This window comes from Acinonyx jubatus, chromosome E4 (assembly GCF_027475565.1).
Source record: "Acinonyx jubatus isolate Ajub_Pintada_27869175 chromosome E4, VMU_Ajub_asm_v1.0, whole genome shotgun sequence".
NCBI lineage: Eukaryota > Metazoa > Chordata > Mammalia > Carnivora > Felidae > Acinonyx > Acinonyx jubatus.
The window spans coordinates 59,843,568-59,866,554 of record NC_069395.1 but is presented as its reverse complement, the minus strand read 5'-3'; the positions used below and the strand labels follow the sequence as shown (position 1 = coordinate 59,866,554).

At 36.8% G+C, this 22,987-nt stretch overlaps 1 protein-coding gene and 1 pseudogene across 10 annotated transcripts in view; both read left to right on the top strand.

Moving 5' to 3' along the window:
* Positions 1-22,987, top strand: part of RGS7 (regulator of G protein signaling 7) — a 498,690-nt gene that overhangs the window by 329,136 nt on the left and 146,567 nt on the right. For all 10 annotated transcript variants that reach the window (XM_053209414.1, XM_053209412.1, XM_053209416.1 and 7 more), the window contains one exon: positions 2,665-2,715. In XM_053209414.1, coding sequence (XP_053065389.1) covers positions 2,665-2,715 — 51 coding nt within the window. The remainder of the gene's footprint in view (positions 1-2,664; positions 2,716-22,987) is intronic.
* On the top strand, positions 16,351-16,924 carry LOC106975544 (40S ribosomal protein S15a-like; annotated as a pseudogene).

Below are 22,987 nucleotides of genomic sequence, written 5' to 3'. Positions count from 1 at the left end.
TTAAAGTTGTTTGAAGTAATCTCTGCACCCAATATGAGGCTTGAACTCATAGCCCCAAGATCAAGAGTTGCATGCTCTACTGACTGAGCTGGCTAGGCTCCCCCAAATTTACTTTGAAGATAGCTTTGAGCTATTTTGCATCAAGCAGTAATAATTATTTAGCCATTGTTAATGTCAGTCATGTGTACATATACACATCTGAGACGCAACTGAAGCCAGTCCCCGAGAGCAGTAAAAGTAGAATCTCAGCTCACGTGAAAGTTCATTCATGTAGTCCTGATGAAGCTTACTATGTAGACAAAACTATTTTCATACATATTTTTTGCTGTTTTATGTATAAATGAATGATGCTGAAAGCCAAATTTAAATAGAAATTAATATTTCAGGTAGATCAAGTCTTCTTCCTGAATCTCCCATTTCTGCTCATATTTTCACCATCCTTTTCGTCCACAGTGCTCCTGCACTGGAAACCTTGAGTTCTCTCCGTTCTTCCACTGGCCACCTCCATACCAAAGTAGTCACAAAGTCCAGAAGCAAGCCTCTAATTTTGCTTTAACCCACTTGTACACTGAACTAGTTCAGTACTTTTTCTTTCAATCCTGGATCTCAACCAGTAGAAATGTTGGCTGCCCTGCTTTCTTTTTGACTGGCCCAAGGCACTTCCTATGTATTGCCAATCAAATTCCTTAAACTTGTTTTGATAAAGTTATTCTTCTGTTCAAAACAAAACACAACAAACATACCATGTCTCCCTTTCTCTGCCTGACTGATGGGGGAAAAAATCCAAATTCTTTAGCCTGGAGTTCAAGATCTGCTGAATACACTGTGAATACTTTTATTAGTGTCAAGTTCCTGTTATTCCCAGCATGGAGTATATAGAAAGAATACACCAGATAGTTTTTGCTGGCTATTTTCCCCTTTTTAACTTTGACATAGGCCTCCAGCAACTGAGTTTTGTCTATCATATATCAAAATCTAGCTCAAACATTGCATTTTCTGCAGACCATCCCACATTCCTTCTTTAGGAAGTAAAAACACATATTTAATATTTTTTTTTATTCATCCTACATTATTAACCACTTGCTATGTTCTGAATATAGAAACATGAATATGGTACCCCACTTCAAGGTACTTCCTTGAGGGCATTATTCAAATAAACAGCTGTAACATTGTGTGATCTATTCTACAATACAATTCTACACAGGTACCAGTGAATTCCAATGGAGGTTGTTGTAAACTCAGTGGACAAAAGTGAGGGTTAAGGAAAGTTCTATTGTAAATGAGTCTTGAGTGTCTTGAAAATAGTGGTAAGACATTTCAGTCAAAGGGAATAGTACTATAAAGACATGGAGACTTGAAACATACAGGAATGTTTAAAAGCTAACAACAAATTTGGTTTAGCTTGAGAGTAGATATAAGGGACCATCTTATAAAATATTGGTTATGCCATGCTCAGAATTGTGCTTCACACATAGGGGGCATTTATTTGCAACAACATAGATGGAGCTGGAGTATATTATGCTAAGCAAAATAAGTCAGAGGAAGACAAATACCATATGATGTCACACATATGTGGAATTAAAGAAACAGATGAACATATGGAGGGAAGAAGGAACAAAGAGAGAAGGAAACAAACTATATGAGATTCTTAACAATAGAGAACAAACTGAGGGCCGATGGAGGGAGGTGTGTGGGGATGGGCTAGATGGGTGATGGGTAATAAGGAGGGCACTTGTGATGAGCAGTGGGTGTTGTATGTAAGTGATGAATCACTGAACTCTACTCCTGAAACCAGTATTGCACTATATGTTAAATAACTAGAATTTGAATAAAAATTTGAAAAAAAAGGAAAAAATAAACATAGTGGGCATTCAATAAGCATTTATTCAATGAACAGATGAATGAATCATTTTATCCAGTACAGGTATATTAAACCTTTGTGCCTAAATATTTAATATTAAATCATTTACTAGTATTCACCTGGGCTCATTGAAAACAAACTATGTATTCACATTCTGTTTTCAGTACTCCATATGTGGTTGATCTTTAATGTTATTGTAACAATTAGAAACACTCAGTCTTGCCATTTGAGTGTGGATGGACTTCTATGGGGGTATTACACTAAGTGAAATAAGTCAAACAGAGGAATACAAATGCCATATGGTTTCATGTTAGATGTGGAATTTTAACACAAAGCAGAAACAGACTCAGAGAAATACATACAGAGAACAAACCAGTGGTTGCCAGAGGGGAGAGGGGAGGCGGTATGGGCAAAATGGGTGAAGGGTAGTAGGAGGTAAAGACTTCCAGTTACACAGTAAATAAGTCATGGGGATGAAAAGTATTGCATTGGGAATAGAGTCAATGGTATTGTAATAGTGTTATAGGCTGACAGATGGTAGCTATGCTTGCCGTGAGCACACCATGATGTGTGGACTTGTTGAGTCGCTATGTTGTACTCCTGAAACTAATGTAACATTGTGTGTCAACTATACTTTAATAAATATATATATATATATATCTTTAATATATATATATATTTAAATGCTCAAAAACATAAACTAAAAAAATAAGCATTCTTACTAATGTGACAAAAGTTGCAAGTTCTTAGAGTTAACATATATAAACAAATGTTCACAAATATTTGTGTTTTTCTTTTTCTAGGGTCAGACATTGTTCAATGGTTAATAAAGAACCTAACTATAGAAGATCCAGGTAAATAAATTATTTTCCCGTTGATAGAATTATTTTCTTTGTGGTTTTAAGAAATATGTTTTTCTCAGGGCTAATATGACAAGCAAGCCAATCTGAAAAATCATAATTACATCTAAACTATGCTTTTAGCATTTATACAAATTTTGTGGCAATCAACATATATTTAACTAAAATTTATTTAGTGTATTTTAACAATTTTTCACATATTTAATGTTCCATTTCATAAAATTTGATTCAGATGATTGGCAATTGCAGAATGGGTAATCTGTATACATGCTTGTAATTGATTGTAGATATAATATATGTGATTATATTATATATGACTATGAAGTAATGAAATTGCCCTTCATAAAACACATAAGGGTAAATTTCATTAATTTATAATCTTTCCTTAACTTCATTTTTGCATGAGGTTGAAGACAATGTTATTTGTAATTTTGATTCTTTGATCATGCCTACGTGATTTTTTAGTGCTCTTATTTAAGTCATGGAGCCATTTACTGTGGTGGACATTATGTCTGTTCTGGAGCACTGAGCTAATTTCCACAGTTTGGGAACAGTTTCTACCAGCTCACATTGTGCATTGCCTAGAACAAATTCTTCATATGGAAGGCATTTAATGGCTTTTTTAAAATGTCATGTAAGAGCTTTCACATGCAGTAAACAGTTTACATCCCTAAAGTGAAAAATAAGATGTGTTTTGTTTAGAGAGGATGCTGAGAAATCAAACAAACAAAAAACTTACAAAAATTGGTATTACAGTGACTGAGAATGACTTGGTAGGGAAAGAGGGCAATACACCAACCACACAATAAACTGTCACATCAATTAGAAAAGAGTTCAGCATGGCTTTTGCTGCTGCCTCGGTTGGTTACCACCTTAGCATGGTTTAGAAATAACAGTACATTGAAAGGCAAAGTTTGTATTTTTCCTTCTTTTAAGCTAACTTTATAAAGCCATGTTATCAGAACCTGTAGGTGTAATTTCATACATAAATGCCTGTGCACACCCCTGCTCATCTGGCACGTGAGCTTTTAGAATACCTATCCTAGTAGGTTAAAAAGGATTAAAACAATTAAAGTTGAAACACCTATGGCCAGCATCATATTGTTACTAAGTGAAAAGAGGAGATAGTTACTGGCATAGGGAGCCACAGTCTTATCAAGTTTACATTTTAGCCTCATGTCAGTCTGACTTTACAAACTGTAGCACCAGACCAAAGCCCCATTTGGCACAGTCACTGAAAACCAAGAAACTACTGATTTACAAGAAATATTATTGCTCAAAGGGTGAAGTGGATTCAAGAATATTTCTTGTAAGCTAAGACCAAAAGTGCACTTTGGTAATAGTCTAAGAAGCAGGAAACAGGTACAGATATGATAAGCCAGTAGGAAACAGTCATTGTTTATAATTTATACATGAGATACAATTTTAGCTATAATGTGTCTGAAAACTGATTTTGTTTGGCTGCTCAACAGTTTAAGGAAATTGTAAAGCTTCATTAGAAGGTACATGGGAAAGATAAATTCAATCATATCCAGGAAGGACATATATGTTCTTTAGTCATATTTATGACTGGCCTAAAAAACAGTTTTTGATTGGTTGATTGGTTTGAATGAACTAGTTTAACCTCTGCAGAGTAAAAGGCTAGATTTTAAGAAGAGTGAGAAGCATTGATGACTGCTCTGAAGATATAACAGATGTGCACACAGAAATGAATCAATCTGGCAGCATGATTCTGATTAAATATGGTCAAGAACATAACTGACATCAAGAAACTCACTCTGATGGATGCAGATATGAAATTAATCGTAGCATTTTGGAATTGCTCATAAAGAGAGACTAAATAATTGTTATAATAAAAGGTCTAATTTTAACCGTACAAATTTTCTGAAAATTTCAAAAGAAGACAGGAACTTCTGTCAGGCTTCTATCTCGTTGTGAAGTGGTTGTTTGGAGACCTCTAGGATTGTTGGAAGTTCTAGATGTCAATCATTTTTGAAAGGATTTTATGGCAAGTTGGAAGAAGACACCAGTTCCTGGGGAAAGGAGCAGGTTCTGATGCCCATCTGGGGACAAGGGGCGAGAGTTGCACCGACAGTAGGCTGTTGCAATCTAATCCAATAGATTAGTCTAATAGTATATTAGATTTTGGAGTCATGTGTTTTGGCACCCTTCCCTAATTTTTAATACTGGATGCGGGTTTCTGTTTGTGTGATTTGTTGTTGTTGTTGTTGATGAGTTAATAGTTATAAAGTTAGCTTATGTTTTTGTGGTGTGAAGAGTTAATACTTTTATTAATACCTTTCAACTCTATTGCTGAGAACATAGAATATGTATGAAAACACAAAGCCCAGAATAAATTGCATTAGTCTCAGAGTTAGAGTCTAGCTGATAAAATAAAGTGGTACTTTGGTTTCATAGAGAGGAAATTGATGCACATCAACTGTTGGATGGGGGCGGGAGAGTAAGAGGAGGAATTTAGCCCTTGGTGGATCTCTGTCTATATCGGCACCTACTGGGAGGCATAATGTCCACCACCAATGTCTTCAGTTGGTGGTCCACTCCATTGCTTCTGTGTGATTTCATGTTCACATTGACAGGACCTCTTCCTGGCGTCTATAATCTTTGCTTCTACCAAGCTTAGATTGGGGGCACACCAAGTGATGCTGCTTCACACTGGGAAAGTACGCTGTGCTTCCCAAGACCCTATGGTACTTTTCTATTTTACTTTTGGTGGTACAACAATATTCTACTTCTCTCCTATCATCCTGAGGTATGGGGTTCTTTAAGGATGTCCAAACCCTTTATGCCTGGACACACACACAGTCCTTGCAGTATGATCCTTCTGGATTACTAGGTCTCTATTTGGGAAACAAGTATGTAATACCTTTTGCTTGTTTTTCTCATTGCTTGAAACAGTATTCTATCATATCAAATAGCTTTTGCTGTGTAAACTCAATGGCTTAAAATAAACAACCATTTTATTTAGTTTATAATTCTGTGGATTGGCTGGTCACATTTTCTGGGGGTTTGTTTGGCTGATATCTGGTGGGCTTTCTTCTTCTGGATTGTAGCCAGGTGGTTGGGTGGATGATCTAGGATTTTTTGGTGTATTCGATACTGGGTAGGTTGTCAGCTAGGCGGATCTCATTCTCTCATCCTTTGGCCGGCTGGCACTGGTGTCTTACTATAGTGGCTTGTACTTAAGTCACATTTTCTATAGTTTCATCTGCCAAGGCAAGTACCATGGCCAAGTCCAGAACCAGTGTAGGGAACGACTATCCAACAGCATGGGTACAGAGGTATGTGAACAAATTTGGGCCATTACTGCAAAAGTCTTCCACATCTGTATTTCTTCTGCTTTTCAGATCTGCCTTTCTGTGATATGTATTATTATATTTTGGCTTCTGTTTGCAAAATTTATCCTCCAGAACCTATTCATCATTTGTTAGTAAATATGCTTTGTGTCTAGTATCAATCATGTCATTAATTATGGATGATATTTTGAGAAAATTTATCAAAAGACAAAGCTTCAATGAAGTTTACATCCTTCACAAAATGACTGGCAGATATTAATAACTTCTTGACATCACTCTGCTCATTTGTAATCTTTGCTGCCTCTCACTGGAAGAATCACCCTTGCCAAGCTCTTGAAGTGATGCTGACCAAGGTGAGGAGTACTTTAAGATCCTCAGTCCAATGAGTAGCCAAAATCTGAAATGAGCCTCACTATGACTACTAGATATTAAAGAATATTAAGTACATTCTCTGTGTTCCCTTAATGGTACCCTGCTTGCTCCACTTTTCTCTTTCTCTCCATCCACCCATGCTTCTTCAGATCTCAGTATTCTTTGAGACGCTACCTGACATTAAAAATGAGTCATAGGCTCTGAAGACATACTTGAGCTCAAGTCTTGATTCAAGTACTTACTGGCTGTAGGCATGGGCAAGGTAGTTAATCTCTCTCTCTTTTTATTCTTCTTCAGCAAAATGCTTTTAATACGGTGTTTTGTGAAGCTTAAATGAGTCAACATTCTAGTGTGCCCAAATCTTGATTTTATTTTTAAATAGGCCAGATTCCTTTAAAACTCTGAACATTTGCAGGCATATTTAGCTAACTTGGATTCTTTAAAATGCATGCAATTTTTATACTAGCCTTCAAACACAACCTATTCATTCTATGAAGACTCTCTCCATAATGCAGCTCCCAATTGAATTTCTTTACCATGAATTATTTACACTTGCTGCTACTCAATTTATTGATTAATTTTATCTTTTATTTTTTATTTTACATGTTAGCCTTATTGCTTTAGTCAAATCTAAAAAAAAATCTTAATGGCAGAAGACATACATCCTCTCCAGTCATCGACTGAAGTGTCAAGATCAGTCAGTTATCAATAATCGCTTGATTTTTACTAATGGGAATCCACTGAAGTGACATTAAGTTTTTGATGACCAATGATTCAGTTTGTGTTCCCCTAAATAGATGAGGAAAAGTGAAGAGAAAGAAATGTCAAATGAATTTTTCTTTATCTAAACCAAACCCAATTTGAAAGAAGTGGTTTAAAATGCAGATAGAAGAATGAGATTAAGAACAAATAGAGATTTATCCAGGATAAAAACTGAATGTTGAATAGTTGTAAAATTTCTTCTTCTAAAGGTATTATCTATTGTAAAACTATCTGGAAAATTGAGATTCAGGTAAGTCAACCAGACATTTTGCTTATGCATCATTCAACTGGATCAAATATCTTGTTCACTGAATTAATTAAATCAACCCATTATGCTCACCATTAGAGTCCGTCATCTACCTCCCAATTCTCTACAAGTCCTCTAGACAAAATGATCCAAGTTCTGTTAATGAATATAATAAAACTGTGTTACAAGTAGCCTTCATATCCTGTGGATTTGGTTGGCCTTCCAGAGAAATCAGCTCGAGGAACATGAGGGTATATCAGAATTGAGAACGTATAGAATGTCTCTGTTATCCTTGATAATATTTTGTACTTGCAAAGCATTTCATGCTATTCTAAATAATTTAAAACAGATTGTTTTACTTGAATACTACAACAATAGTATGAAGTAGCCATGCAGACATAAGACATATTCATTTTACAATTGGAAAGTCAACTGAGAAAAACGTGAATGTCCGAAATCACACAAAAACCTGTTCAAAGAAACAGAACTTTGATCTCCAAATCTCTACCCTGTGTGTCTTCTCCTTTTGGCACAATTATTTCAGGCTTAGATTCTGCTTTTCCTTACATGGTTAGCAACCATGAGAGGTGCATGGATCCAGCTGATCAGATGGTCCCTTACATAGTGTCTTTTGGAATACAGTAATTGATTTTCTTAGATTTGGTGTTATATTTAGCTAATGCATCCTGGGTATATCCTTTGTTAAAGCTATTTTCTACATATTCCAATGCATATATCTTACATTCAGAATAAAGAGAAGTCTTTTCTTTTTTAAAATTTTTAAATGTTTATTTATTTTTGTAAGAGAGACAGATGTGAGTGAAGGGGGAGAGAGAGAGAGAAGGAGACACAGAATCTGAAGCAGGATCCAGGCTCTGAACTGCCTGCACAGAGCCTGATGTGGGGCTTGAACTCATGAACTGTGAGATAATGACCTGAGCCAAGTCAGATGCTTAACCGACTAAGCCACCCAGGCACCCCAAATTAAAAAGAAATCTTTTCTGTGTGCTCTTCATATTGCTTCAAACAGCAATCTTACTTGGGTGGCAGAGAATAGAGACATTTAAAAGTCTTTCAAATTATATCAAGACCCTCTTGTAAAAAAAAAAAACCTTATAAAATACATATTTTATTGTCCATTCTGTAAGCTATCATGTCAATATGAAAGAAATAAAGTGACTCCCTTATTATTTATTGTTCCAATACTAGTAAACCATTTTAGGAAAACATTCTGAGTTTTTAAGGCATCATTTAACCTTCTGGTGACAACATGCAAGAAATCATAAATCAGAGCCATCTCATACACCTCTAACAAGATTGATTAGTTTGACTTAGTTCAAGGTAGTAGACATAACCCAAGTATACATATTTCAAATATGCACTTTCTGTTTTAAATAACACCTAAAGAGACGTGAATAAATGCTTCATATCTTTGGGCACTTGCTCCCAACCCATGTGTCTGCTACCACAGCCAAACCTTCATAGTTAACTACACGAGGGAAACTATTTGTCGTTCTAATTATTTTCACATGAGATGAGCAGGAGCCATGGGTTTCTTCATGTATTCTTTTCAGTGTTACTAGCTTCTCCTTGGAAGAAAACAGTAATTCCTTTTTGCATATATTCTATTACCACCCCACCTTTAAAAAAGTATGGTATCCTGTACATTTCATATCATCAGGAAAGTGTCTCTTGGTGCCCATTGCCCCTTGGGAATACTCTACAAATGCAGAAAGTGAAAAAGTCTGCAGATGTTTGCTGCATGATGTCTCCCATTCAAAGTAATCAGTACCAACAAGTAAAGCCCAATCACATCCAGCCTGTTGAGGCCAACTGTCTCATTTAACTTATTACTTAACAATATCACTTTTTCTATGTATGTATGTATGCATGTTCTGCATTTGCATTTAAAAATGCACTTTATAATGGAACAAGTGACTGCTATTGTCATTTGACGAATGTATCTCTGCAGTTGCTCTACGTAATTAAAACTTAAAATCCAAAATATACTGAAAGGTCTTCATAAAGTCGATGAATAGAAGTTTTCATTACCAAAATAGAAGTCATTATTCCTAGTATATCTGCTATGGTTTCTGCCACCAAGAGGGCTTTTTTTTTTTTTCCTGTTGATAGAAGCCTTTTCTGGTTTGGGCTTCTGGCTGCCTTCATATCCCCCTCCATCACTATATTGCAATAACAATGGAAAATAATTATACTACATTAACATTAATTAATTGGGTGCCTTCCGGTACCATGCTGGATGTTTCCTTCCTATTTAGTTCTTGGAAATAGGGAAGAGACAAGAGAACTCAGGTGTACTGGACACCAACAATGTGCAAACACCATGTTGAGAACTTGATATGTGTTATTCAATCTTAAAGAAAAAAGAGAAAGAAACTTCATGAAGTACATGGTATATCAGAAATCTAAGTCTCAGATCATGAAGCTACTAAAAGGTAGAACCAATACTCAAACCAGATACATTTGATATCAAAACATTAACATTTTCAGATCCAGCGAAGGAGTATCAAGTTTATTTTATAGATGAGGTCTCTAAGGCTTGGAGAAGAGCTGAGACGGGGAGCTAGGATTCATACCTGATGGATATAAGACATGATATCAACACTGCACATTTGTTAGAGATTCGGCAGATGCCATCTGGTTACGCCATTTTCTTCTTTTGGTTTGTACTGGCCAGCACACGCACCTGTAAATGCCAGTCCCAGGGTTTTATGATCTTTCCCATTTTTACTTGATTGGCAGATTTTTTTTTATAGATTACTTATTAGAGTTGCCAACAGTTAAGGAAAATACTAAAAACAGCTGGGGATCTAATTAGAATTGCTGTCCTTTTGCTTGTAAAATTTGAGCAAGCATAATGATGCTAGAATTCAGTGTACTTTTAAATAGTTGTTTAACTCACTTAGGAACATTCCATAAATCAGCAGAGGTTGATATTTCTATCCTATTCACTAGAAAATAAAAACAAAAACAAAAATAAAGACCTAATGGAAAAACACAGTTGCCCCGTGGCATTGTCTAATTCTTCTAACAGCTGGTTGACCTCTCTGTTGTTTTCTTCTTTTTAGGTCTTCACTGTCTATTTTATTAACTTTTTTGTGTACACATGTTTCTTTTATAAGCCAACTTGATTTTGGGGGGAGAGGAAGAAATATACACATTTTTTAAGTTTACTTATCTATTTTGAGAGAGAGAGAGAGAGACAGCATGAGTGGGACAGGGACAAAGAGGGAGGGAAAGAGAGAATCTCAAGCAGGCTTTACAATGTCAGTGAAGAGCCCAACTCAGAGCTCTACATCATGAACCGTGAGATCCTGACCTCAGCAGAAATCATGAGTCGAATGCTCAACCAACTGAGCCACCCAGGTGCCCCGAGTGTACACTTTTAAAAAAAAAAAAAGGTACGAGGTTTGGATGGAAGAAAAGAAGGAAAAAAGGGAGGAAAGAAAATTGTAAAGAAGGAAAGGAAATTATAAAGGAATTGGTAAAGATAATAAGGCCTAGAGCATAGGACATTGTTGAAAATAGACCAGTTCATCAGGATCAGCCACTCAAAAAGGACAGGGAAATGTAAGTAATTATATATGTTATCCAGAGAGAGCCATAGACTGTTGTCTAAGAGCTGTCTGAAAAGTCAGGCTCCTTTATCTTTCACTAAGATAGCAGATTTTTCATTTCCCAACCAAAGAATGAATTGGGATTTTCCTGTCTTTATTTGAGCTGAGAACAAGGCTACTTGTGTTATTCATAAAGTTTTTCCAATTGTTATATCTAAGAATGGCAAGAAATGCTTGCAACAGCAGGATAGAACATGTGATATCAGTGCTCACAGAAGATTTGTGACCAGAATGTGATCCTACCATGGCATGAATGCACCAGTCTCTTCACTATCCTTTGGCTGCAAACCACACATAAAGATTCCTGCTTTTACATAAAAAGAAGACCTTTTTTTAAAATAATGACTCTAAGAAACTCAGTGAAACATATAATAGGATTTTTATACTTTGAAAATTCCCCTGTAAGCCAAGAAGTCCTTATGTCTACTAATAATAATACCTTTTTAATTTTGCAATTACATTATAATTTAAATGATTGGTATCTCTAGATTATTCAGAATTGTTCCTTTTTGCTGCATTCACGAATACCTGGACATTGAAGCCCACTAGGGTACATCATGTACACTACATAGAATTCTGATTAACTCCATTTCATGTAAGGCACAGGTTTGGACTGTGACTTTGTCATTTTCTATAAATAACTGCTCCTTTTATTTAATCCAGGTTTTTTGGAAGGCGATCTGCCAGACGTCATTACTAGCCACAAAAAAAGAGGATGTCAGATTTTTCAGACTGTCAAGGGTTACTTGGCTATTTCAGCAAACCTGACATTTGATTTTTCCTCTGCTGGGGTTCATCCATGGAAATATCTGTGGTCTGGGTAGTTGTGGGCCTCTTTGTAAGCAATGATATGGACACACACTTGTTTATTATCCTTCTGGGGGCTTTAGTGCTGAGACCTTAACCTTCACTAAGTGATCTGCCAGGTTTTCCTTGGTTATTTCTTCAAGGGCCCCCTAGTAGCTGCTTGGTAGGTCATTCAACAGACTTTTCTTGGGGATGGATATCAGACGGTCACATATAGTACTATATAGAGCACACATTAATGTTGTTAAAACATTTTGAATTACAAAACACCATTATAAGTCCACTATAGCTAATATGGCAAGTATAAAGAAGAGAATAAAAGCATTCATAAAAAACACTCAGGTAGTGACAGCTGAAATTCTAGCATATCTGTCCAGTCTCCTTTGAAGACATGAGCTCTCACTGGCTTTGTTATTGGAGCTAGTCCCACTCATGTCTTCCCTTCCCCATATCTTATATTTTTCCTGGGCTGCTCATGAACCAGTATCTCATGTCCCTTTCCTCCACCTATTTGTGATGTCCACATCCTTACCAGAGCCACCATTGCCCTTTTGAGATTGCTGTGTTCCAGCACAGTGACCATCTGCTACCATCACTTGGACCTTGACCAAGGGCACCACTCCTACTTGGGTTCTTTGAAGACTGTACATCCTCACAGACTCCCACTTTCATCTCCCAGACTCTAAGTTTTCACAAGATGTTTTTGAGCGTCACAGATAGTAAAAAGAAAATACATCATGGAAAGTAACTGTTACCCCTTCACAGTCCAGATCTGATGGTAAGTCCTTTAGAAACTGATTCCCTGTTGCCTTCCTCACATCTAGGCACAGTGGTCAACATCCCAAACCCTGAAAATCTTCCAGGCATGTTCAGGCCCAGAGTCAGGGCTTATAAGAGTCAATAAGAAAAGGATACAGGTATTCTTCATCCTACTGTTGGCCACAGTTTCTGAATTCTCATATCTGACTCCAGGATTCACCTCTTCCTAGGACATCTTAGGACTGACCTCTTTTTAGGGTATGTTTGAGGATTGACCTCTTCCAAAGGCATGTTGACATAATACCACCCTTGTTGAAAGGGGCATGGGCTGTCCCTCCACTGTCACATGATGGTCTGACTTCAGGTCATTTAAAAAAATCTGAGGCACCTATTCATTAGAATGTGCGTTTTGAGGGGAGCCTGGGTGGCTCAGTTGATTAAGCGTCCAACTTCGGCTCAGGTCATGATCTCGCTGTTCCTGAGTTCGAGCGCCGCGTCGGGCTCTGTGCTGACAGCTCAGAGTCTGGAGCCTGTTTCAGGATTCTGTGCCTCCCTCTCTTTCCCTGCCCCTCCCCTACTCATGCCCTGTCTCTGTCTCAAAAATAAATAAACATTGGGGGCTCCTGGTTGGCTCAGTTGGTTAAGCGTCCGATTTTGGCTCAGGTCATGATCTCGCAGTTTGTGAGATCGAGCCCCACGTCGGGCTCTGTGCTGACAGCTCAGAGCCTGGAGGCTGCTTCAGATTCTGTGTCTCCTCCTCTCCCTGTCCCTCCCATGCTCATGCTCTGTCTCTCTCTGTCTCTCAATAATAAATACACGTTAAAAAAACTTTAAATAACTAAACATTTAAAAAAAAGAATGTGCATTTTGTGAGCAGAGTCTTCGTTTTGTATTTGCTCTGCCTCTGGCATCTTTAGTGTGCCTGGCACATATTGGGCATTTAAATATTATTGAATTGAATATTTTTAACAAAGAAAATATTAACATATAAATAGGCTGTTATTATTTTTTATCTTTCATATTTCAATATTCATGGTTCACACTCTAGATGGAAGTTTACCTCGAAGTGCGAAACAATAGGTTCCCATGACCCTCCATGCCATACAAAGTGTCTAGTTATAGAACAGAAAGTGAAACTTTCCAGGTTTATCAATCCATAGATTTCAAATAATCTATTTTCCTCTAAGTAAAGTCAAGGATATATATGTTATCCAACCACAAGAAGTTACTCTAATGTTCTGAAATAGCCTAAAGGAGGTTGCTTTTATTCCATGGAAAAATGAGTTTTATGAGCAAATAGTAGATCCTATTAGAAGCAATCATGATTTATTGGTTGAAATATTAGAGTACACTGGAAAACCCAAGCAAAGGCATAGCAAGGACATAATAAGGTCTCATAAAAATCATAAAAAAAAACAAATTTATCGTTTGGAAATTTATCTCTAGGCCAGAAATGATATTATAGCAAGTGAAATAACTGCTTTAGGTTATGCTTTGTTTTTTTTTTTCCTGAGAATTTTTCAACAAATGTAAAGCCATTGGAAAGTATCCTGACCCCTTCAGATATCCTATCTTTTCTAACATGATTCAAGGTCAGACCACTTGCTTCTAGCTTAGAAAAGTAGCAGTTGTCGACATTTCTTTTCCTATGGTTTAGGGAGAGAAAGTAGGTCAGTTTTTTTGGAATGACACAGGAGATAAGATGAAGGTGTTGGGTGGTTGGGCATGCAAAGCCTAGAATTGCTCTCCTGAGACATTTCTGCTCCATCTGGTAAGCAATGATCAGCCATCAAGGAAGGAGAACATCTTGTCCCTCTAGAAATAGGCATTTTCCCATTTCCTTGCCTTTGTACAATCATGAACCCCTATATTTTATTAATGTTTTCCAGCTCTCAACTGGGCCCCCAAATTTGATAAAATGCTTAATATACTAACATATGTACAATGGTAGCCTAATAAGTTCTTGGTCACTGATGCAGTATCATAAACAGGAAGAAATTATTCAAAGTATAAAGGAAATTTTAATTTGGTGCCTTAACTTGCCTTTAACTACACCCCTACTGTTCCACCTAGCCCTTTATAAGAGAAATAAGAGCGAAGAGTTGAGCATGAGTACCTGGCACCTGGGAGCTCCCCGCCCTCTGCCCCACCATCCCCGCCGGCATTGCTGGAAAGGAGGAGCTCATGCAGCTCCTTCTCATGCCTATGCTCATTGTCCACCTGCACTTCTGCAGATTCTGGCAAATGTTCCATCACATTGCATATTCGCTCACTTAAGCAAATCCTGGGGGCATGGCTTGCAGGAGCTGCCACTAAAAGTTTAAATAAGGCTATGTGGTTGGGAAGACCTCTGTTAACCGAGGCATTTGAGCAAACAATTGATTTTAGGCACACCATGTCACAGACAAAGTTTCAAGCAAGTTGACAGAGATGCAGACACTTTAAAAATAAAGAATGGGGCAGAAGTGTAAGCTATTGCTTAGATTATATCATACAAATGATGCAAAATTCTCCCATCATCTTAAACAACACCCCTGTGGAATGTTATATTCTTTGAGTAATGAGGATGTTAGAAGCCCAGGCTTCTCCCTGTGATGTGATGGCGTGATTGAACAGTAACCAGAGACCCAGGTTTGAAGATAGGACCATTCATGCATTTAACAATTATGCACACGCAAAATGTGCTTGTTCTTGTATTTGAGGTGCAGTGGTGTCAATATACCCATACTGCCCCTCTCACAGGCAAGACAGACATTAGAGGAATCATTGTACCAGGAGCAAAACAGCCACTTTAATTAACAAATGCTTTCAATTTTCTCTTGACCTGTCCTTCCAGTGATCCACCAACAGAGTGTATAATCCTGGGTCAGTCTCGCCAAGGGCCTGTCTCTATCTGAAATTGTGCACGTGCTATGGAAAAGACACTCAGTGCTATAGATTATTGTCCCCAAGGTGTCACAGTTTCCAAACCCAATCAGGCCTTCAGGGTCTCTTGGCAATCATGTTTTGTAGTCATAGCTCCTACTCAACGGGAGTGATTATTCAAAGCCTTCTTCATTTTCCTGAAGTCTCCCAATAGACTCATTCTCTGCCATTCTCAACAGCAGACTGTAACTTTTAGTGAAAATAGTGAAAATATAAATCAAAGAGGAAATTTGTCACCTTTCTGACTCACTATGCTTCACAAAAAAACATGACAGTGTCTATAACCATTCTTGTCTCCTTGCCCACCTGGGTTAGGCTTCCTGTGCTTGTTATCCTGACCTTTTCCACCACCTCAGGGTTCTTATTGCATCCTTCCTATTTCTCTTGTCTATCCTGAACTGACGTATATTTATCAGTGTATTCACCACTGGTTTTCCCCATTACAAAACAGTTCTATGTCGATAGACGGTCCATCCTGGCTACTTTCCTCTCTCTTAGTTTTATAAGCTCAGCTGTCCTGTCTCTAATTCCTCTGTCTATAAATCAGACACTAAAACCTTCTCGCCCTCCGATTTAGTATTCTTCACAGATTTCTCTATTTGCCTCTTAACTGTCAGGGTTTTTCAGACACAAACATGGTCTTTCTCCTTTATTGGCTCTCTACAGGCCATGTACTTCTTTATTTAATTCACTGCTAGTGTGTACACGCACGTAGAATTCCTTCTGACTTCCTGGTCTATAGATCTAACTATATTACAGAGATTTTCACTTGGATTTTTATTTTATTTATTCAAAATAAATTTTATTTATTCAACAAATAAAAACTGACCTCATCATTTTATCCTCAAATCTGTGTAGACTTCTCTTAAATATCTCTCCACTGCTCTTTCCACCATCTTTCTGTGCTGCCATAATGGTGCTCATGAATGTTCTAGCAGATGCTCTCTAGAGCATTAACAATGCTGAAAATACAAGCAGATGCTAAGCTCCCTGTCCATTCAGGCCATGTTCAGAAGTGATTGTCCAGTTTCTAACTGTGATGAAGAAGCATGATTAGTTACATTGGTGAATTTGAAGTCATTGATGATCACAAAACTAGGAAAGTTGTTGTGAACCTCATGGACATGTTAAACAAGTGTGGAGTGATCAGCCCCAGATTTGATGTACAACACAAAGATGTAGAAAAATGGCAGAATAATCTTCTCTGGTCCCACTAGTTTGATTTCATTGTACCAACAGCCTCAGCTGACATCATGGACCATGAAGAAGCAAGATGAAAACACATAGAAGGGAAAGTCCTGGAATTCTTTTCCTGGGGGTATAATATATACATACAAATAAAACACCTCAGTGGAAAAAAATATCTCTGCATTGCCTAATTCTAACCATAGTCACATCTTATGGGGAATGACCACAGTCTTCTAACTCATGTCCCTTCTTCCTTGTCCCACACCCATATATTCATTTTACTGCATCTACAATGACCTTTCCAAAACTCCATCTAAGCATGTCTCTTCTGAGGTTTCATAACTCCAATTGATCCCGCATTGCCCGTAGGATACAGTCTAAACTTTTTAGCTTGAATATGTAACCCTTTTTGAAGTAACCATATTTACCATGGTGTCCACTCAGATCACAATTTCTTGCCCCACCCTGTGCCTCACGGCCACCAGATTGCTGGCTGTTTGTTAAATGGCATTATCCTCTTGATCACAAGCATTTCCATGTGGTGTTTTCTTTACTTGGAACCTCCTCTTTGCTTCATAGCTCCTGCCTTTTATTTAGGGTTTGAATTATATATCAACTCTTTCAGAACAGTGTCCTGACCTCTCAAGATTGAATTGGATGTGTTTTTAATGTGTTTCCAGAACACTGCACTTACTTCCTTGAAATTCTTATTACATGGTGTGGTTGGCCCATTTATTTGCCTGTTTTGCCTATTAAAATACACTACACACTTCCTAAGAATAGGACTGGCATCTTGTTTCCCCCTGTACTGACTAAGTGAATGAATGAGCTATACATTTGGAAATCAAAGCTTTGAAATTCGATGAGCTTGCCAAAGAAGAAAGCATATAGAAAAAGTAAAGGCAAATGGGATCCCTTGCAAAGATAAATTTCAAGAGAGTTCCTCACTATAGCATTTGGGAGGACAACAACAGAGAAGAGTCTGGGAGCCAGTGGGAAATGCAGCAAAATAGATAGAGTTTGGAGGGCATCAAACAGAGGTTCCACGAAGAGAGATTCATCAGTGGCTTGTTAAGGAGAGAGCACTGAGAGAGCAAGGGGAAGCTCTCCTTTGTACTAGGTAGTCATCGGTGACCTTTCTGAGAGAGCAGATTTAGTAAAGCTTCAGGTTCAGAAGACAGAGTGCAGGGAGCTAACAACTTCATTACATACTCTAATCACAAGGAACAGTTCAAATTTAAAGTCATATAGAGCATGCCAATAGATAGCATACAACTCATCAAATTCCTGGTCTATGCCTGCTATGTTTGGACACCTCAGTTGGTTGCACAGAAGTTTTCATTTGAAGTAAGTAAAAATAAGCGTGAGCATAATAGTAAAATATTTTTGCATCCTGTAAATTGGAGTTGTGATTTCTACATAGAACAGATGGCACTCCTGTGACTGCTTACTAAGCTACACCTATATTGAGTCTTTTTTAATTAAGTTTTTAATTTTAATTCCAATATTGTTAACATACAGTGTTATATTCATTTCAGGTGTACAATACAGTGATTCAGCAATTCTAGACATCACTCAGTGCTCATCGTGACAAGTGTGCTCTTAATCCCCATCCCCATCACCCATTTTGTTCTCTGTAGTTAAGAGCCTGTTTCTTGGTTTCTCTCTCTTTTTCTCGTGCTCATTTGTTTCATTTCTTAAATTCCATATATGAATGAGATCATATGATATTTGTCTTTCTCTGATTGATTTCACTTACCATTATACTCTCTAGCCCCATCCATGTTACTGCAAATGGCAAGATTTTATTTTTTTTAGATTGTATCCTTTTTTATGGCTGAATACTACATATACATACTACATCTTCTTTATCCATTCATCTATTGATGGACATTTGGGCTGCTTTCATAATTTGGCTATTGTAAATACTGCTGCTATAAACATAGGGGTGCACTATCCCTTTGAATTTGTGTATTTGTATTTTTGGGATAGATACCCAATAGTGCAATTGTTGGATTGTAGGGTAGTTATATTTTGAACTTTTTGAAGAAACTTCATACTATTTTCCACAGTGGCTGCACCAATCTGTATTCCTACCAACAGCGCATGAAGATTCCTTTTTTTCCACATCCTCATCAACACTTATTTCTTGTGTTTTTGATTGTAGCCATTCTGACAGGTGTGATCTGTTATCTATTAATTACAGTAAATTTCTGAAGATGCTGATTAAAACTAAAATGAGCTCCCAGTTTATAATAGATTGTTTTGATATAAGGCAGATAAAATGTTGGTGTTCATCCATCAACCTGGTACCTACATATTGATATCACTGTTGTATTAACTGAAACAAAGGAGGAGGTGGCAAAGAAGATTGAAAGCGGAAATAAATACTACTATGAAGCTTTTATTTCTCTGATACAGTATGTTTCCCTATCATTGCATACTTGCTAACTTTAAAAAGGGTGGTATTTTATTATCATTGATACTAGTTTTTATTTTTAACAACTTTGCTCTCTTCATATTCAAATTGTACATTTACATGCCTTACTTTACAAATTATTTTTACCACTTCCACCATTTTCTGTAGTTTTTTTTTAATCTTTATTTATTTTTGAGAGAGAGACAGCGTGTGAGCAGGGGAGGAGCGGGGAGAGGGAGACACAGAATCTGAAGCAGGCTCCAGGCCCTGAGCTGTCAGCACAGAGCTCAACGCGGGGCTCAAACTCATGAACCATGAGATCACGACCTGAGCCGAAGTCAGACACTCAACCGACTGAGCCACCCAGGCGCCCCTACTTCCACCATTTTAATCAATAAAAACTAAGCAATTCAAGTAATTAGTTCTATTATTAATGATGTAAATAAAAATTTCTGAAAAAATAAATAAAAATTCTGGAAGCAATTATTTATATAAAGCTTTTGTCTTTTTTCTTCCAATTTCAAAATATATTTTGTTACTCAAATTCAAATTCTGAACATGCTAAATAATTAATATGATTAAAATGGATTTTACCATATCTTTATTCATAACCACACTTCATAGACCATTCCCATTAGACATTTTTGTAATTAGACTAAAGTTCTTATTAACAGTTTTTTTCATGTGAATAAAATATATTTTCTTTCTTTTTTTTTAAACATAGTTAAGTCTCAAGCTGTGTTGCTTTTGTGAAGTTTTTACATTCAGAATTTGTTTCAGCTAGTTACTCTAAAACTGTGGTTTAGGCAATACAACATTTCTTACCATGGGCAAAATTAAGGGACTAGACTTAGGCCCATTTATGTCATCAGTGGAGGAATGGGTAAGGTCCCAAGTTCCAGGAGTCTCACCTCAAATGCCTTTAGTCTCAGTATTTTACTGTTTGTTTTTGTTTTGTTTTGTTTTTTAAGTTGGGTTTAGGGTAGCCTGAGTGGCTCAGTCAGTTGAATATTCAACTATTGATCTCAGCTCAGGTCTTGATTTCAGGATTGTGAGTTCAAGCTCTATGTTGGGCTCAGTGCTGAGGGTGAAGACTACTTTAAAACAAAGTTGGGCTCAAAGATTTCTGGAAGAAAAGTAAATTGGGTTTTAGCTGTTTTCTATCCAAATGTATGTAAGCATGTACTTGGATGTAAAATGTGGATTGATTGAGTTGAAATCATTTTTGTGTTTGCGCTATGTGTTAATTAAAAATTGAGATGATGACATTTGAAGTTTTTCTATCCTCTGTTATTTTCAAAATTTAATAAATTCTCAAGTTTTATTATAGTAAACACTGCAATTTATAGGTACAAAATAATAAATTTAATAATCCTTTCATACAAATTACATATTTTCTTCTTGTTATTCTTAGAGCAACTATTAGATGTGAGGCTTCAATCAAGACATTAACTCTTAATTTAGTCTTTTAAATGTTTATTAATTTATTATTTTGAGAGGGAGAGAGAGAGAGAGAGAGAGAGAGAGAGAGAGAGAGAGAGAGAGAGAACAAGTGGAGTAGGGGCATTGAGAAGGGAGACAGAATCCCAAGCAAGCTTGATGCCCTCAGCGCAGAGCCTGATGTTGAGCCCAGTCTCACAAACTGTTAGATCATGACCTGAGCCAAAATCAGGAGTTGGACACTTAACCAACTGAGCCACGTAGGCTCTCAACTTTGTCTTTTAAAAGTAATACATCAGCCCCTGAATTGCAAGCTTTAATTGTATCTATTATCAAAGTGGGAATTTATTATAGGTATCAAAGAAATACTCAAAAGTAAATATTTTTTAAAGTTAAAGTCATTTTTCCTTTCTTTATTTTCAACACAATTGATAAATTCCACATGCAACAGGTGTAGAGTGCTTGGCCAGGGAAATAAAAAGAGTTTAAGCAGATAACCTATCCTTCAGGATCTTTGTGAAATAATATGAAAGACTAATACCAGAACACAATTAGTTACAATAAAAGATATCAAGCATTGGGAGCTCATTGGAGGGAGGGTGCACTCCTGGCGGGTTTAGAAAAGACTTCACGAGGGAAGGCTGTATTTGAGTGGACCCTGGGGATTGCATAGAATTTCACCCGGTGAAGATAAGCCAGGGGGCTTTTCTGGATATAATAAATACCAGAGTAAAGGCACAGGAGAGAAAACCAGCCTGCTCCAGACCATCTAGTTTGACTGAAAGAATGAGTGAATATAATGCAAAGGCAGGGCTTGGGCAGGATAATTTATCAGAAACAACTTCTTTGTAGAGCAGAGATGAAACTTGCCCCCAAGGACATCATTAAGGACTGAGTTGGGTGATAGGGAGAAGTTGGTAACTTTGAATCGATTTAAGTTGGAAAGCAACAAAATGATAGCCACATTTGTTTGTTTCTACTCTGTTCCAGAGACTATGTTAAATAACTTTAGTTGCATTATATTTGATCCTTAGAACAAATACAAAGTTAGAGTTTGTTCTTTAGAAGATCAAAGGACAATATTGTGGAACATAGATCAGAAGACAGCCAGGTTGGAAGCCCTTTGGGGATGTGACCAATGCATCTTTCATTTATCTTTATTCTGAGTTCTTGAAAACAACTTCAACTCTTCCATGCTATTGAATACAATTTCATTGATTGCTCTCCGCAATTTCTCCCACCCCAGTTCCTTTGTTATTGATGTCTTATGTTAGTATGATACATTTGTCACAACGAAGAAACCAATATTGATACATTATTAACTTAAGTCCATAATTTATTCAGATTGTCTTTCTTTTTACCTTATGTCCTTCTTCTGTCCCAGGATCCCATCTAAGTTACCACATTACATTTAGTTGTCATGTCTTGGTAACCATCTCTAAACTGTGAGAGTTTCTCAGACTCTCCTGTTTTTTATGACCTTGACAGTCTTGAGTAATGGTCAGGTATTTTATAAACTGTCCCTGGATTGGAATATGTTTGATTTTTTTTTTTTTTGCATTATTAGACTGGGATTATAGGTTTGGGGCGGGAAAACCAGATATAAAATGTCATTTTCATCACATCAGGCAACCATTGATCTGTTTACCATCTCTCTTGCTTTGCCTTTTCTAGAATGTCATATAAATGGAGTCATACAGTCTATAATCTTTTTAAGCTTGCTTCTTTCAGTTAGTAATATGTGTTTAAGGGTACACATAATGATGGAGGTATGCCAAGGGGACATGGGAGCCAACTGAAAGAGTTCCCAGTAACCAGAGATGGAACAATTTTTGCAACAAAATAAAGTACCACTGGATTATATTGTAAAATATTTTTTTAAAAATGCATCCATAGGTTCATACTGATAGAGAATGAATGAATGAATGAATGAATGAATAAACAAATAATAAATAAAGGATAAAAACAAAGGTCCATTGCCAAAAATTTACAAATAATTTATGTATACATTTTACCCTTAATGAGATGGAGGGTAACTCCTCACTCCTTAAATTTGGGCTACATTGCATAACTTCTTTCCAAAGAGAAGTATGAAGGGCGGGGCAGTGGGGCATCACTTTACAGTGAACCTTACATCATCTGTGATAATGTAAGTGTCTGTATCTAAGTTCATCGGGGCTTTTTTTTTTTTTTTTTACATAACAGTTGGTTGTGTAAAACCACAAATAATTCCTGGAAAAGACTATCCTTTTTTTTTTTTTTTTTTTTTTTTTTTTAATACCCCTTACATCTTTGTCTAAGATCAATTGACTATATTTGTATGGGTCTATTTCTGGGCTTTGTATTCTGTTCTGGTCATCTATTTTTCTTTTCTTTTTTTAAATGTTTATTTATT